Below are 18,227 nucleotides of genomic sequence, written 5' to 3' on the forward strand. Positions count from 1 at the left end.
AACACACGTCACCCTGCATTGTTATCCGCAGCTCCTTGTGAGGCACACTAAAAAGCACACACTTAAGCATCACTATAGCAACGCAGCCAAGGACATCTCTTGAACCCCCATGTAACTTATTTACTTCTATAAGGCATCATCACAATGATCAAAGTCACATTTTGCCCATAAATAGCACTTCTTTTTTATGGCTGGCTGTGATTTCCTTTGCTGACTCTGTATTCTATGCGGTCAACGCCATTTTTTCTTATTTGAGATCAATAATGAGAGAGCTAAATAAGGTTGAAATTGGGAACCGACAGGAAACGCTGCAAAGAATGGCAGCTGTGTTGTTGGCTGTAATTTATGCCTAATGAAAATGTGTTTGTAGTTTCCATTTGCTAAAGGTGTTGCAAAGCAACCATGGGGTTCCAATTTCTTCGAAATGAAACTTTCCTTTCTCATCAGAGTATGTGGAAATACTGCTTGATGGCACAGTGTTTGGAGGGTCTAACAATATATACAATTCCCCTTTTCTCAGGGAAGAAAATTTTATCAATAGAAAACAGCAAATGGATGGAAAATGTATTACTGTCATCAGAAATACTGATCATGTTATTTTTCCAGGCTTTAGGGATACAATCTTTTAAAAGAATATGAGTCATAGAGATTATCAGCATAAAAGACTAAATTGCTAAAGTGCAACATTGAAGTCCAAATGAACAGTTCCACTGGCTGCAATAATGAAAGTTGTTGGGTATAATACATGTCCAATATCTACTCCAGATTTAAAATAGTATTAGTTTTGATAAGATTTTAAATTAAATTTTAAATTTGATTCCCATTATAAGAGTAAAGAAAGAAAATAATCTACTTTCTGTTTCTGAATTGGACTGATTGGACAGTCCTGACTTCGCTTCAGTGATTTTGAATACAGATTTTACTGGACAAAGGATTTATTAAATCCTTTTCATAGAAACAGACTTCCACAAGTATTTTCTACACCCCACAAATGCGAATTTCCAAAGTTTTAGGAAAGGCCATCTTTTGTACACACGTACTGTCACTGTAACTCATGCCTCTTCAGGACATGAAGATGCTCTATTTACAACTTGTATATACAAGTGTGAGATTTGTTAACAAAACAATACTATTATGTTTCATTTATATACTTTATTTCTCTTTTATTTTCCAAATAGAGGATTGTCCCTGCAAACACTGGTCACTTTCTGCCCTTTCCTTGCTTTCTCTCCTTACCTTTTTGTTGTTTTCCTGTCTGTCCCCTATGCTTTCATGTACCTGTGAGTCGTGTTCTGAGTCGTGTTGTTTCCTGGGCTGTTGGCTTTAAACTGAATAGTTATTGGATTTTTTCCTCTTAAAGCTCAGTTGCACAGGGAGTATTTTTGGGCCAGTTACAGTGGTTGGACACAACATGATTACAGAGGGATTTCTCTGCCACTGCTGCTGCCTGTCATTCTCACCTCTTTAGTTTAAACACACCTGCACATACTGCCTTCTGTTGCTCGTGTATCTCCTACTTCTAACATAGCTGTTCATTGCAATTGTAGCCTCTAACCACTATTCATCAGCAGCCGTCAGTGGGCTAACTCCACGAGTCTGGCTCTCTAATCCCCTGCTTGAATTACTGTCTTAATGAGCAAGAGACGGGGACTTGCACAGTGACGGCACCTCCATCATTCTACTCCCCTGCTTTCAGTCTTCCATACGTCTCCGATTCAGTTTTACTCTCTCTTTCTGTTACTTCTACCTCTGAATTATGTATTGAATACCAAGAAATACAAAAATATGGGGCTTTTATTTGCATAAAGCACTAATAACAGTTTAAAGAGACAAAAGATCACATGAATGAGATTGTAAACATATTTTAATGTTGAGTGTATTCCACCTTCTGAAGTCATTATGTTGCAATATCAGAAGCATCACCTCCTCCACAACTGACGTGGCCTGAGATTGCATCCTACTTACAATTACATAAACATACTATACAACTGCATGCTTGGTGAAAAGAAAGAATACCCTCATTTATTGGCTTTTATGTAACAAGCTTAATGGAATGATCTCTTCACATCATCAATTAATTGGTTCTAAAATTAATTAAATCTCTAAATTATTCATTAAACAAAAGCAAAGTAGAAATAGAAAAGGGAGTGAAAAGTTAACCCTGAGAGGTCGCCACCAGGTTCTGCTGATCAGATTTACTTGATTGATCACCTTGATCACCTCAAAAAGAAATTTACTGCTCTAAAACATGCAGATATGTTCAACAACAACATTGAAAGGAAATCAGCAACTTCCCTAAAGAAGTACTTGTGACTGCCCTTCAAGCTAGGATGTCCACACAACTGGAATTCAGTCATTCTAAAGAGAGAGTATTTATTTACAAGAGGAAACCATTTGCCAATCTTCCCCCAGAGTGGGCATCCCAGAATTTCACCCAAACATCAGATGTGCAATGGTCAGAAAAACTCAAAACAAGATAAGACAGGACAAGGGCTTCCTCCCAGACTCTATAGGCTGCAGGTATCACATGAAATATTAAAAATATATTAAAAAATATTTTTAAAAATTCTCATACCTAGAAAGAATGATGGCAGGACTGAGATTTGGAACGTTAGGTATGAATAAATCAAATTGTTCTTTGACCAAAGCTTGGGACTGCTATCAACTCAATCCTAAATATGCAAACAAAATAAAACCACTAAGGTGTTACAGTAACCTAGTCAAAGTCAACCGAATGCTTAGTTGTGTATAAGCGAATGTCTGGTAGTGAAGCAAAAATGTCCTCCACAAAAATGTGAAAGACAGAGAAAGTCACAACTCTTTCAGGTTATCATAGCTAAAGGTGGTTCTTCAAGTTACTAAATTATAGGGTGTATTTATTTTTTTACATCCAGTTTTTTTGTTCCTGCATTGTAATTGTGAAAATATTCCAACCTAAGCTGTTTTGTTCTTGTGAAGTTGAGGTCTAAGTTATTTTAGAAACTGATAAAAACTAGATCATGTTTATTATGTTCTGATATTTGAAATCCTCAACATGACATTGGAAATACTTTCTTTTCATCATAAGTGTATCACTATGCTTATGCAGAAAATGCAAATTAGGCTTTTATGTCATCTACTGCATCTTTGAAGTGAGGTTTATTATCAGAACACCATTTGAGTATTCTCATCTGCACCTGAAAGTGACATTGGCCATGCACTGTCAGGAGTCCTCAGCATCACATTCAAACCCACTTAGTAATCCCTCAGGTACATATTTTAACATCAAGTCTCTTAAGGATATTTCAAAAAGCAAATTTTACTCTCAATGTTTTAATGTACAGCACATAAAAGGATGAGTTTTATAGCAAAAGTGTTCTAATGGACAACCCCTTAAAGGTTGTTGGATGACATTGTTTAAATTTGCTTAATTATATAGGGCATTTATATGGACACACCTGCGATATCAACAGTAGTGGGAAGCGGACACACTCGCATGCCGTGAAATCCCTGGACAATTGCCAGCTCTTGTCACTAAAATGCTTGCTGTGCATTCTTCAAACTTTACTCTTGGGAACAGACCGGGCAAACTCAACTCTCATTAGTCTTATGCAGACATCTGGTTTTTGAATATTTCAGAAGTGTGTATAGAAAGTGGCCAACGCTTAAATTTGAACAGATGGTGTCAGAACTAAACCAGACCTGGCTGCTGATTCTATCCTGACAGAGTGATATTTGGTTCATTTTGAGCTATGCTATTAATTTTTAGGTGTTGTTTGATTAAATATTCACATTTATTTTGAATCTAAATGTTAAAACTCAGTAGTTTAGGTAACAATACATTTTGACATATGTAACCACATGACAGCTTCCCCATTATTCCGTTTACCATATTGAAGAATTCTAAAGCAGACTAATTGCAGAAAATGTTTGCCCACAATTTTATGGCTTTGAGAGGTTTGAGTTCAAATCTATCAGACTTTCCAGTTCATTGAGAATTGATGCTCAAGGCTGTGTTGACTGTAGAAAAGAAAAAATCGAATGCATCAGTAACAAGTATCTGTGCGTGACAAGCTGGCAGCAGTGGAGTGGACTAATACAGCCACAAGACAAGTCGCTCTTTGGAAAATGGGGGTGTTGGTTGCTACATTTCAACTCTCAAAACTCAACCCCTGCTCAGTCCCGTGCTTGCAATTTTGCTCTTCCAGGAAAAAGGCCCAACTTCACATCTTTCGGGTGCTGAAGCTCGAGTGGTCATTTTCTCGTTGTGACAAATCAATACCTGTCTGTCTTCTTTAGAGGTATTAAAGGCAGGTTCAGGGAGTCATGGACTGCCGTTAAATTGCAAAGTCCTGGCCTATGCAGTTCACACAGTTTGTCGAAAATCAAAGCTGATGATAAACAAGCCGATGTGAAGATGGATTTAGCCCCAAATGTTTGTGACAATCATGCAGACAGCAAGAGGATTAGCAGGCTTGGTTTGTGTCGGTGTGCCAGTGGTCCACTTTACACACTGTCGTCCTCTCATATCACTGTAACATATCTCTGTCTGTGTTGGTGTTCTACCGACACCATAAGGATCAGTTCTGCTGAACCAAAGTAATTTGAAGTCGTAGTTAATATCATTCTGGCTTTTACATCAAGATTGAAACACTAAATAAGACTATTCAGTAAGAAGCAAGATTGTGCATTCAATGAGTCAGTGATAAAGGGATAGCAAGAGAGTCTATTCTGCAAAAACACTAAATCTTATCAAGGATTTTTGTCTAGTTTTAATTTCAAATATCTTAGTGCACTTGAAATAAGACAAAACTAGCTTAAAAGTAAATTTTCTGCAATATATAGGAGCTTATTTTAAGTAAATATTTCTTGAATATGGATGAAACCGTACTAGTTTCACTGTCAGATTATTTCACTTGTATAATGGAAAAAAGCTTGTTATAAGTGGAATAATCTGTCAGTGGAACTAGTACTTAGTTTTGTCTAATTTCAAAAAGCAAAAAAAATATTTGGTAAGATTTTGTGTTTTTGCAGTGTAATACCGTCCATGTGTGGCAAATATTTAGCTTGATGCGAATGGAATCAGATTTGCATATTCCAACCAGGAGAGGGCAAAAAGAGGAGGATTATTTAGAAACAGGGAGTACACAAGGTTACATGCAGTCGTTTGACTGCCCACTGTGATAAGAGATTGGTGTGAAGAGTTTAACCTCAAAATAACTCATTCACTTAAACAAACTGTACTAGTGCAACTGCTCAGCAGTACAGGCGAAAATCACGTCAAACAGTCATACATCTTTATGCTAAGATCACTCCCCTTGATGAAATGGAGTTGCATATATAATTTCCTCATTTCCTTTTTTCTTGTCTTCCCTTTCTTCATATTTGATAATCATTGCAGCCTATCATGGGATGAAAGAAGACTATTGTATATGGTAAATATGTAAAATGAATCACATTTCTAGTTAAAAATAAAAGGAGTCTAATCTACAGGACAACATTAATATCTTAAATGTCTTGACAATGCCTTTCTTGTTTTTTCAGAAAAAGGCTTTAAAAAAAGACCATCTGAATTTCTTTCTAACTTTTTCAGCATCAAAGTCCTGAACCTCTCTTTCTGAAGTACCATCATGAAACTGTGCACAAATCCCCCATGTTAAATTTATTGCCTGCCTCTTCTGACTGACTAGGTCTGATATTCCTGTTTTGACATTCTCTCAGTACAGATAGTTATAAAAGATTGCAGTGAAACCTTTGAGGGCCAAAGTGACATATATTTTGAAATCATTGGTATGTTTTTCACAAATAAGTTCAAGTATTTTCTTTAATGTTCATGAGTGATGGTGGGTTTGATAGAATGGATTGGTGTCTTGATGTTGTGGACTGTCAGCTTGGTTTTAGTTGTATTTCTAGTTAGTTCATGTTTATCTGATAATCTCTCATGTTGGCTTGTATTGTTTTCACACATCAGTAGCATCAGTCTGATCTGTAAGCAAATAGCTTACAGATCAGTTAATAAGCAGTAATCACTCCTCATGATTATTTACACTACAAAAACACTTAATCTTACCAAATATTTTTGGTCTAGCTTCTTGTGCAAACATAACTAAATTACAGGTAACTTTTCAGCACAATATGGGAGCTTAAGTCAGAAATATCCTTAATATTGATGAAAAAGTAATAGTTATAAGTGAAATAACCTGCCAGTGGAACAAAATATTTTAACTTATAATATGAAAATAATGTCTTGCTCCTTTGGCAGATTAATTTACTTATAACATTTTCATAAATATTAAGAAATTATTGACTTAAAACAATCTCCTACATTGTGCTGAAAAGGTACTTGTAGGTTAGTTTAGTCTTATTTCAAGTTTACTATTTAAGCTGAAAACTAGAACAAAATTACTTGGTAAGATTTTTATTTCTGCAGTCTAAGCACTTAGATTTTCCTTGACTTTCTGTTGTTTACCCATGCTTCTTTTCCAGCTTTCTTTTAGTTTGCTTAGTCTGATTTCTCAATAACTCCATACCACCATGGAAATGTAGCCTAGGCCTGAATGCAAACAATCATAAAAATCACAAATACATCAAAGATGTAATTAGAGTGCTGTTTTTGAAGAAATTGCCTGAGCTTTTTTCCCCCTACCACCCAGGAGATATGTGAGCTGGAAAACTTCCAATCAGAATTTAGATTTACTTCCAAGCCTCATCATTATTGCATGGATGACTGCCAACCACTGTTTTCACGTAATTTGTATACCTCAAAAATAAAACATGAAACATTTGAATGTGTTTAGCAGGTTCTTTGAAGAGACACGTTAGCTTTGCCCATCTGTTTCCAGTGTTTATGCAGATGAAAACAGGTTGGTTGCCAGTACATAACAATGATCTCCAGACATGAAATTTACTGATCTTGTTTAACTCAAGAGGAGCTACACTGAAACATTACCTGATGAGTCCACCGCTATGCATAATGAAAATATTTCTTCTTTTTGATGACGCACCTGCACATTAGGCTCCTTTTGTCTGGCAGTAACACTCTATTGACACATAAATAAAGTTTTTGTGTTTTAAAAAAACACTGTGGAATATTTAGTCTCAAAAGCCAATTGTACTAAGGTGAAAGTATGACAAGATGTTTCAAAAGGTCGTTTCAAAGTGTGCTGCTTTTATGTTGCCCTCAGCAACAACTCTACAATGAGAAGCTTATGCTAGATATCAGTTTGACATCCAGGAATAATTCTTGGGTAGATTTTTGACAGATACATAACTGCTTGACAAGCAATTGGCCTATAAGGGGCATTTTGAGGGACCTTAGTTATCGCCAGAAGAAAAACAAGTTGTTAATGAGAGGCATTCTTTCACACAAAGTAAAATTACCTGCTTTTACTAAGATAAACTTTAAAGAGAAGTATTAGGGATTTTGTATGCCTGTGTGTTGTTTTTGTTTTTTTGTTTTTACTGCTCTGTACCTGAGCAGAGGAGCTGTCACAGTCCAATTAGGGAGAAAATGTAAGAGGGAAAAAATAAAAGAAAGCAGCAATATAAAGTTGGTTAATAGGCCATTGAGCCTCCAGACGTCTTTTCACTGCTAATTGGCACAGACTCTATACTTTTCCCAAAAAATCTGCTTTAGAGATGCTGCTGCTTCTTTCAGTGAGATTTCAAAATAGTTGCATCATAAGCCTTGAATGCCACTTAAGGTTATATCAATAAAACAGTGTTATCAAAAGGATTCTTTGTTGTATGAGGAGAATATAAAACTGCAGCTTATTGTCACTGCTACTTGAATACATGTTGCTAACATGTATTCAGACTAGATATGATTCTTTTATATACCAGAAATTCATAAGAATTTCACATAAAGAGACTTTGACTGCTCAGCTCTGGTTTCCTTTCATGTTTTCAGTTCCACAGGCTAGTTGTTGCATTAATATATTTACCAGAATATTTGCCTTGTCTAGACAGCAGTACATATATTGATCAGTGAAAAACAGATGAGCTATAACTCTGATTTGTCTGAACACACCAGGCTCGGGTGACAATCAACGTTTTGCAAGCCTTTGTGCCATTAAATCACTGAAGGATGCGCTTTTAAAATTTAGATAAGGGCCTATTCACACCAGATCAAGACTGACTGGTGATCTCTAAGGTTCAAGTGACTTTGTAGCCCTCACTGGACTGCACCAAGTTTGGAAATTCTTCCTCAAGGTAAATGATAATCAATGTGCCAGTCATCTTGTGCAATAACTTTGGCACGGCACGGCATGGTGCATGTGTTAATGCAGAAGAAAACAGGCCGGCTGCCAAAATCCAAACTTCATAATTTTATCCTGATTAATGTGAGCTGATCACACCAAGGCCACGTTCTCATCAACATTCCAACTCTAGTGAATGTTATAAACCTATTGATCACTGCCTTTTTTTTTTTCCCGTCATCATTTTCCTTTTTTTCTCAGTCTATATTTATTAGCATACAGGCTATGGAATGTTAATTTTTCTGCTGCTTAGTGAGATCCACAAGCAACTCAGTGTGTATAATTGGTGGACAACTAAGATGTCAGATCTGCTTCTGATGGTCAGTTGACCCAACGATGGCTCAAGACTTGAGTCACAAATTATGGATTAGCTACCACTACTGCTGCAGGCTTCACCCTGCTGCCCTAAATATGCTGATGTGCAGCCACCACAGTAATGAGCCTCATTGGTCTTACTACATTTTATTACATTTGGGGGTTTTTATGATCTTATCCAAGACCCCTTAGAGACCATCCATGTTCTGGCTGATTAATATGTTGTTCTGTATTATTGTGGTGTAACAGGAGGCTTGACCACAGCAAGATGGGAAAGTGGAAGATTACAATTTCATTGTTCAAGCATTTAAACACAAACATATAAAGGCTTGTTTTTTTCTAGGCTTGAGCAAACTCATTTTTCAATGTCAACTGAATTTAAAATTAATGACTACACAAGGAAATACTGAAACTTTTGGCTCAATCAAGTGTTTGTAGATGTTTCTAATGAAAAAAAGGAAAAATGGAGTAAAAAGCAATGTCATAGCAATCCTGCTTACTTACTCCATTCTGTAAAATATGATCTGCGGAATTTATTTGAGCCAAAATAAAAACAACAATGTTGAATTTAGTGATCTCAAGAGAAAGCCTCTCCAAAGGAAGTGACATGCGTGCATTTCTTAATAACTCAAGCTAAATGCAGTAAAGAAGCTCAAATGGAGCCAGAGCTAGTGTGTGAGGTTGAGAGGTTCCAGCTAGAAATAGTCGGTCTCACCTCGACGCATGGCTCTGGTTCTGGAACCAGTCTCCTTGAGAGGGGTTGGACATACTTCCACTCTGGAGTTGCCCACGGTGAGAGGCGTCGGGCAAGAGTGGGCATACTTGTTGCTCCCCATCTCGGCGCCTGTACTTTGGGGTTTACCTCGGTGAACAAGAGGGTAGCACTCCCTCCGCCTACAGGTGGGGGGACGGGTCCTGACTGTTGTTTGTACTTATGGGCCCCTCCTGGGGACTCCCTTGTTCTGCTGGGGGACTTCAACGCTCACGTGGCCAATGACAGTGAGAGCCTGGAGGGGCGTGGTTGGGAAGGAACAGCCCCCCCTGATCTGAACTTGAATGGTGTTCTGTTGTTGGACTTCTGTGCTCATCACGGATTGTCCATAACGAACACCATGTTCAGGTATAAGGGTGTCCATATGTGCACTTGGCACCAGGACACCCTAGGCCGCAGTTCAATGATTGACTTTGTCATCGTTTCATCAGATCTGTGGCCGTATGTCTTGGACACTCGGGTGAAGAGAGGTGCGGAGCTGTCCACTGACCACTACTTGGTGGTGAGTTGGCTCCAGTGGTGGGGGAGGATGCCGGTCAGACCTGGCACTGCCCAAACGTGTTGTGAGGGTCTGCTGGGAACGTCTGGCTGAATCCCCTGTGAGACGGAGCTTTAACTCCCATCTCCGGCAGAACTTTAAACACGTTCTGGGGGAGGTGGGGAGACATTGAGTCTGAGTGGACCATGTTCCGTGCCTCCATTGTCAAGGCGGCTTATCGGCGCTGTGGCCGCAAGGTTGTCGATGCCTGTCGCAGCGGCAACCCTCGAACCTGTTGGTGGACACCTTCGGTGAGGGATGCTGTCAGGCTGAAGAAGGAGTCCTACCGGGCCTTTTTGGCCTGTGGGACTCCAGAAGCAGCTGATGGGTACCTGCGGGCAAAGCGGCAGGTACTGGGTGGTTGCTGAGGCAAAAACTCGGGCGTGGGAGGAGTTTGGAGAGGCCATTTAGAAAGACTTCCGCACGGCTTCGAGGCGATTCTGGTCCACCATCCGGCGTCTCAGAAGGGGGAAGCAGTATAGCACCAACTCTGATTATAGTGGGGATGGTGTGCTGCTGACCTCAACTCAGGACGTTGTGGGCCTGTGGGCAATACTTCGAAGACCTCCTCAATCCCACCAACATGCCTTCCATTAAGGGAGCTGAGCCTGGGGTTGGGCTCTCCAATCTCTGGGGACGAGGTCGCCGAGGTGGTTAAGAAGCTCCTCGGTGGCAAGGCTCCGGGGGTGGATGAGATTTGCCTGGAGTTCCTTAAAGCTCTGGATGTTGCAGGGTTGTGTTGACTGACGCGACTCTGCAATATTGCAGACTACTTCGAAGACCTCCTCAATCAAATGAAGGGTTTGAAACAAAGCACAGAGAAATTGTTTATTTCTATGTGCACTGTTCTGCTTCCCTTGCAAAAAACAAAAAAAATCTGACACCGTTTGAATGTTCATCTTAGTAGAAAACATTCCTCCAATCAACACTCGTGTAGTCTGTGGCTTCGCCAGGGGAGCAAAAGCTGCCCGCAGAATACCTTCATGTCATTTGTATTCAGGTTACTCTTTATGACAGTGAATGAACCTCAATCACACCAGGAGGTTACACAACTCATTACTTCATCACAATTCTCATCTATAATTAACACTACTGTTTTCTGATTTTAGCTGTTGCAACATACAGTATGTTACAACAGCTCTCTTGTATATCAAGAGAGTCCCAGTAATAATTTTAAAAGCGGCAGTCACTCATAGGAGATGAAAAAATCCAGGTCTGTTGATGTTCCACAGGGCTTTATGAGCTGTCAATGTTTTACAATATGCCATCAAACTCCAAGGATTTTTGTCTAAAATGAAACGCTGAGTCCATCCACTAGAGATTTGGACACCACTGATCTGCAAAACAAGATGTGACCTTGTATTTACTGTGCATGCAGAACAACAACAAAAAAACACACGTCTTATCTCTGCAGAGACAAAGTACAAGAATACATAAGTGCTTGATTTTCTGGGATTTTTGGCCGTTAAAAGTTTTTGGATCTGACTGACTGGTTTTATCAAAATAGCACAACGTCTGCATCTAACGGCTGCATTATCAAATGGTCTCTTGTCTGCACTTTCGTTTCTTATATGAAAACATGTCAAGAACTGCATGTTTATCTGTGTCTCATCTTTATGCTTTTCCAGGCACCACACGGCTTCCTCGAGAGGGGGAAGTGCCTGGAGTGGACTACAACTTCATCAGCGTTGGAGACTTCAGGATCCTGGAGGAAAGTGGGCTTCTTCTGGAGAGTGGGACCTATGATGGTATGTATATACAGTATGTTCTGTGTGAGAAACCTTCGAATTTAAGTAATGGCATAGATTTATACTGTATATAAATCTAATTTAGCAATGTAATTCAACATTGCTAAACATGGTGAAATGTTGAAAGGCAGAAGTGTTATAAATAAATCACAAATACGAAGTTTTAAAAACTATAAATTAGCAGTCCAGACACCCACATCCACAAGATGATGAAGCATTATGTTGACATGGAGCATGATTCATAAAATGTGTGGACATCTGTCCATTAAATTGCTTTCCAATTTGTAATTTGAGGAGAAAGCTAGTCTGGTTTTAAGAAATCTGCATTACTTTTGAGCGGCTCTATTTTAGAATCTATAGTGTAAAAAAAGTGGGACTAAACTCTTGTATCCTGATAACAGAACTATTCAAATAAAGGTTATGGTTGATTAAAATTAAAAAGCGCAATTCCAGTATTTTGCGGTTGAATTAAAATCACAATTAATGTGGTCTTAAATGACAAGAAGCATTTTCAAGAATTTTTAAGCAGTGACCAATAATTCAGTCCCTATTTGGAGCTGTCAAAAAACTTCTGACATTGCCATTTTCTGTATTTTTGAAAATCATTAAAAAGTTTTACAAACAATAGATTATGTTTTAGCAGATCTGTGAGCAGCGTAAAGTCATTGTATCTTTTACCAAGCATTTTAGGTTTTGTACTAAAATCAATCAAATCAGCCTATTAACCATTATACATTCCTTAACCCTCTGAGCATAAGTTCATCCTTTTGGACCCGGTGAGGTCATCTTTTTGCAATATCTTTGTAATAAAAAGTTTTCATCACTTCATATTCCAGGTAATCCTCAACAAACATGTTATTGATATCATGCAATTCAAATTTTTAATGTACCTTTTACATATTTTAAGAAATAGCATGTTTTATATTACTACCCCATAAGTGGGTCCAAAATTACCTGCATTCATTTCCTATGGAATTTAATGGAAATCTTTGTTTCTTAGCAGCTGTGACTGTTGGGAACACTTTTTTTTTTTGTTAACCAAACACACTGAGTCCTAAATGGTGTCTTAACCCTACCCTACCCCTGAATAATAATATTTTACACAGCAAGAACTTTTACATATAATTATTGGGGCCTGCCATGCAAAGCAATGGCAGGAACCTATTACTATTGTCGGAGAAAAGCGTCTCTTTAATTGGGGCCTGCCATGCAAAGCAATGGCAGGAACCTATTACTCTACACCCAACAAGCGTCTCTTTATTATTATACTTCTTTATTTTTCTTCCGTAACCGTTAATGCGGCTCATACCGCTGGGTGCACACCTACAAATGAGGTATCAAAACGTGCAGAAAATTCACGCCATTGGAGCTATTACTTGTGGTGGGATTTGGGGTAAACGTGGCGACATAATTCGCAAAAAACTACGAAAAAAACCCCATTATAACTCAATGGGAAAAATCCTAGAAATACCCTATTTTTGAGGATTTGCTGTGTCGTCACAAATTCACCTAGAAATGCCATTCAAATTTCATTTTGTAGATACGTCTGTGATCTCTTCGAAAGTGAAGACGGCTCGTCGATACCAGTTATGGTTTGTCCACAATTTGCCTCTAAGCGACCCAAAGTTTCTCATTTTTGCTCAAATTAGAGTGACAGCCGACCTCGGATCAGATCTGGGCACAACATTTCTTTCTCTCATCACTGTAAATGCTCTGAGTGAGGTACAGATATGAATCTCGGGACTATCGCAGAAGACACATTGAACTGTCATACGCTCGAAACGCTTTTCGAATATGTATTACGGTTCCCGAACAAGAAGGATTTGTTTCCAATGCTTTTTTGTCAGTAAAACGTGTTTGCTCAAACACACAATTGTGTGTTTGAGCATGTATGACTCACAGCTCACACCTGCTGAGACCATTATTTGCCATAGCAACGGATCTCAAGAGGCTATTGGCTGCTGATGTGGACTACAAATACGCATCATTGTAGTTCTATCTATCCTCAGTTGAAACAGATCAGGACTGAGAACTGGCCTTTAGAACTACCTGCTGCTATTGGCTGTATATAACTGATTTAACTCAGTAACTGTTACACATGGGATTAGTTTGGAACTTTAAAATTAAGCATATTGAAAATTTCAAAATAAAAGCCCTGAATATTTTTACATGACGTAATTGCTCTTTTTGGCTTTATTTGACTTTTCCATTCAAAGCACTGTTACACATGGGATTACTTTGGAACTTTAAAATGGAGCATAATAATAATTTCAAAATAAAAGCCTTGAATATTTTTACATCATGTAATTGCTCTTTTTGGCCGTATATGACTTTTTCATCCAAAGCAATGTTACACATGGGATTAGTTCGGAACTTTAAAATGGAGCATAATAATAATTTCAAAATAAAAGCCTTCAATGTTGTTACATCAGGTAATTGCTGTTTTTGGCTTTATGTGACTTTTTCATCCAAAGCACTGTTACACATGGTATTAGTTCGGAACTTTAAAATGGAGCATAATAATAATTTCAAAATAAAAGCCTTGAATATTTTTACATCATGCAATTGCTGTTTTTGGCTTTGTATGACTTTTTCATCCAAAGCAATGTTACACATGGGATTAGTTCGGGACTTTAAAATGGAGCATAATAATAATTTCAAAATAAAAGCCTTGTTTAGTTCGGAACTTTAAAATGGAGCATAATAATAATTTCAAAATAAAAGCCTTGAATATTTTTACATCATGTAATTGCTCTTTTTGGCCGTATATGACTTTTTCATCCAAAGCAATGTTACACATGGGATTAGTTCGGAACTTTAAAATGGAGCATAATAATAATTTCAAAATAAAAGCCTTCAATGTTGTTACATCAGGTAATTGCTGTTTTTGGCTTTATGTGACTTTTTCATCCAAAGCACTGTTACACATGGTATTAGTTCGGAACTTTAAAATGGAGCATAATAATAATTTCAAAATAAAAGCCTTGAATATTTTTACATCATGCAATTGCTGTTTTTGGCTTTGTATGACTTTTTCATCCAAAGCAATGTTACACATGGGATTAGTTCGGAACTTTAAAATGGAGCATAATAATAATTTCAAAATAAAAGCCTTGAATGTTGTTACATCAGGTAATTGCTGTTTTTGGCTTTATGTGACTTTTTTATCCAAAGCACTGTTACACAATGGAATAGTTTGGCCCTCTGAAATGAAGCATACTGAAAATTTCAAAATAAAAGCCTTGAATATTTTTACATCATGTAATTGCTCTTTTTGGCCGTATATGACTTTTTCATCCAAAGCACTGTTACACATGGGATTAGTTCGGAACTTTGAAATGGAGCATAATAATAATTTCAAAATAAAAGCCTTGAATATTTTTACATCAGGTAATTGCTCTTTTTGGCTTTATTTGACTTTTTCATCCAAAGCACTGTTACACGTGGTATTAGTTTGGCCCTTTTGAAATGAAGCATTATTAAAAAGAGGTAATTTAAATGCTAGTTTTGGACAAAACGTTTGGCTCCTGCTTCCTCTTTGAATTTTGCCCGGGCTCTTCGACGAGTGACGTTCTCAGTGGGCGACGTGCAGCGACCGCGTGCTGCTAAAACGAAACCACAACAAAGCGTGTTGACGTCACAGATCACATAGTTTAATTCAGACAAAACCAATCGACAACAAAGCTGCAGAGATACAGAGATATACATTTTATACAGACAAGGGGAAAACAGACACACACGAAACACAAAAGACAGACAAAGGCGCCCAACGTGGAGAGAAAAAGATGGAAAAACTCTCTCTATTTTAGCGCTACATGTAACTTTATACTGAGTAGGCGTTTCCCCATTTCAATATATGCAAAGTAGGCGTTCTGCTCTTCGACCAATCAGAGACCTGCTTCGGCCCCCCAAAGAAAGTTAGGACTCCCTGATTTACGGCAAAGATGTCTGGTTTTTGTCGGACCACTTCGTGCTCATCTCTGCCTGATACGGGGAGATTCCTGGCGCCAAAGAGTCTCCTGCTTTATCGGAATGCACATTTTATTGCTCCCTGTCAAAAGGGGGAGGAGGCAAAGGGCCCTGCTTCGGCCTGCTTCTTCAGCTGAATTCCCAAGTGTTCAACAGAAAACTGTTCCAAATAAGAGTATTGTATATAACTGTTACACATGTCGTAGATTAACTGTATCAAGCATTAAAAATAATCCTTTTTCTTTAACAGTCCCCCTTTTGAGGTCTGAAAAACAGACCTCACTAAAATTGATTAAGCCTTCTAATACAGAGCCAAAAACTGTGTATTAAACTAAAAGAAAAACGAAAAAAAAACCAAAAAATGAAAACCAAAAGAGTGACGTACCCTAATTATATCCAGTCCCCCTTTTTAAACAAAACCCAAGGGTAAGAAATACTTATCCTCCCAAAAATAAAACAAAATTATCACAATACAACCAAAACACAGGACAAACAAAAACCCAAAGTGTAAAACAAAAAATAAAACAGGGACATACATAGAAACATTATTAAGAAATGCTCTGCAACTTAAAAGACAACATTCACCACACAAGTACAACCTGTCAAATGAGAAAGACACAAAATTACAATCTGTTGCTCGTCTTTTTCTGTTTTTTTTTTTTTTTTTTTTTTTTTTTTTTTAAATGTCCATCGACAGTCTCTCAAAAAATATATGAAGTCTTCGTCAAGAAATGTTCAAAAAATGCGCGCAAAAAACGAAACGAAAGTCCTTTCCAGAGTTCTCAACGAACGAAAAACACGCAATAAAGATTAATGTCGATGATGATCCTCTTGCAGCCTGATCTCCTTCAACTGGAAACCTCAAGTTTCCACCTTATCGGCCGTTGCTCACTGAAAATGAGATTATTAGGTCAATATTACAGAGAGATGTCAAGGAGAAAATGAAACCTCCTCGTGAGGAAACTAAATCTCGTGAAGCGACCTGTCACAGGTTATTAAACAGACATCTTGTTTCAACATGAATTTCATTAGCATCAGAAACACAATTACAACATTCTTTAATATCATCTTCATTACAGTCAGCATAATCAAACGATGGTTTCACCTAAAAATAAATTTGTTTCGTTATTTTCCATCCAGGGAAATTATTTTAATCCTTTTTATCAAAGAACGCAGACTTTGAAGGAGACCACATCCGCAGGGCACCAGGAAACCAGCTGCAAAACTATAATGACAAAACAGAGATCAGATTTATCCAAAGGCATCATGCATTTGTGTAATTCAACACAAACATCTTCAATTCACTTTGTGTTCAAGTGAATCCTCCAACGCTCGTGGCTCTGTGGCTGTTATCTTCGAAATAAGTGTGAAGCCGCTTCTCCAAGCAGTCCCACCCCCGCCTCGCATGACACAGCTTGTATGACAGAGTCCAGAGTCCCACCTGTGGCTCGGACTCCAGGGCAGTTTGTGTGTAAAACCATGAGCAACAAATCACGTGAAGCCTTATCTCCTACTTTGTCCAGTTCTGCTCATTAATAGTGGATGTGATCCCTTCAATTTACGTTTCTATTATAATATACTATAGCTCCTAACCGATGGAAAACACCAAAACCCTGTAATCATTTGCTTCAAAAGACATGTTTCCAAAGTAACGTTTTCCCAGAATGTTAAACAAATGCAGATCTTTTCTTAAAGCAATCTTGTAAAAATAGGATCAAACAAACGAAACAAACACAAAAACCTAAAAATGTAGTTGTAAAGCTTACATTTACCGTCAAAAAATGAAAATCAATGTGAATTAAACTGTCCCGTTTAAATTACTTTTATAGAACAAACTAGATCTTACTGGTTATTTGTCTAAATCATTTTACATGTGTTCCTTAAACAAAATTCAAAAGAGTTAAACCTGTAGAAATCATAATGTAAATGTATGCCTTAACAAATCCAAACATTTTCAAAATATACCAATTTTTACCTCGGCTTTTACTCGTCGTCAAATTTAAAGTTTTATTCAAAATCGTTTTAAATGGATGTAAATCAAAAAATCAAAATCAAGTTTAGAAAAATCATTATAATCCCGGCTGTGTACTTTTACTGATTAGTGATAACTTTAATCAAGAAGAGATTCTTCAAAACATTTCTTAAAACATTCTTGCTCCATTAAATTAATGCTCTGAAAATGGCTGACACAATAATATTTTAATTTCTATAATTATTTTCCCAAGTAAATTAACCAAAATATGCTTCATTATCACTATAAATTTATCTATTTTCTCAAAATATGTTAGCCCATTATCAGAACATCTTTCAATGGAGAACAACTCAAACCTATTTAAAATAAGCACATATATTACCAGAGAATATTTTCCTTTCACTTTTTTATTTGTAACACAGATCAGACATGTTCGTCAAAAAATTTGTTTAAGTAGTATAAGTGTTCCAGTAATCTAATTAAGTAAAATAAAAATAAAAATAAAGCCATCACATATTCTCCCCCTTTGATGATGCATTGCCTATTAATGCATCACAATTTCCAGTACCTGAAATAAAAATGTTGACGAAACAGGGTTATCATTTTAGCTGAGAAAATCCACCCATATTCAATGCTGCCCCCGTCCTAAAAGGCAAACTCTCAAAACAAACAGAAC

General features: G+C 37.5%; 1 protein-coding gene across 1 annotated transcript in view; it reads left to right on the plus strand.

Moving 5' to 3' along the window:
- The window catches only part of magi3b (membrane associated guanylate kinase, WW and PDZ domain containing 3b), a 159,837-nt gene that overhangs the window by 92,340 nt on the left and 49,270 nt on the right, over positions 1-18,227 (plus strand). Inside the window, 1 exon segment of the mRNA XM_032549281.1 lies at positions 11,491-11,610. Coding sequence (XP_032405172.1) covers positions 11,491-11,610 — 120 coding nt within the window.

Source organism: Xiphophorus hellerii, chromosome 20, assembly GCF_003331165.1.
Source record: "Xiphophorus hellerii strain 12219 chromosome 20, Xiphophorus_hellerii-4.1, whole genome shotgun sequence".
NCBI classification, from domain to species: Eukaryota; Metazoa; Chordata; class Actinopteri; order Cyprinodontiformes; family Poeciliidae; genus Xiphophorus; species Xiphophorus hellerii.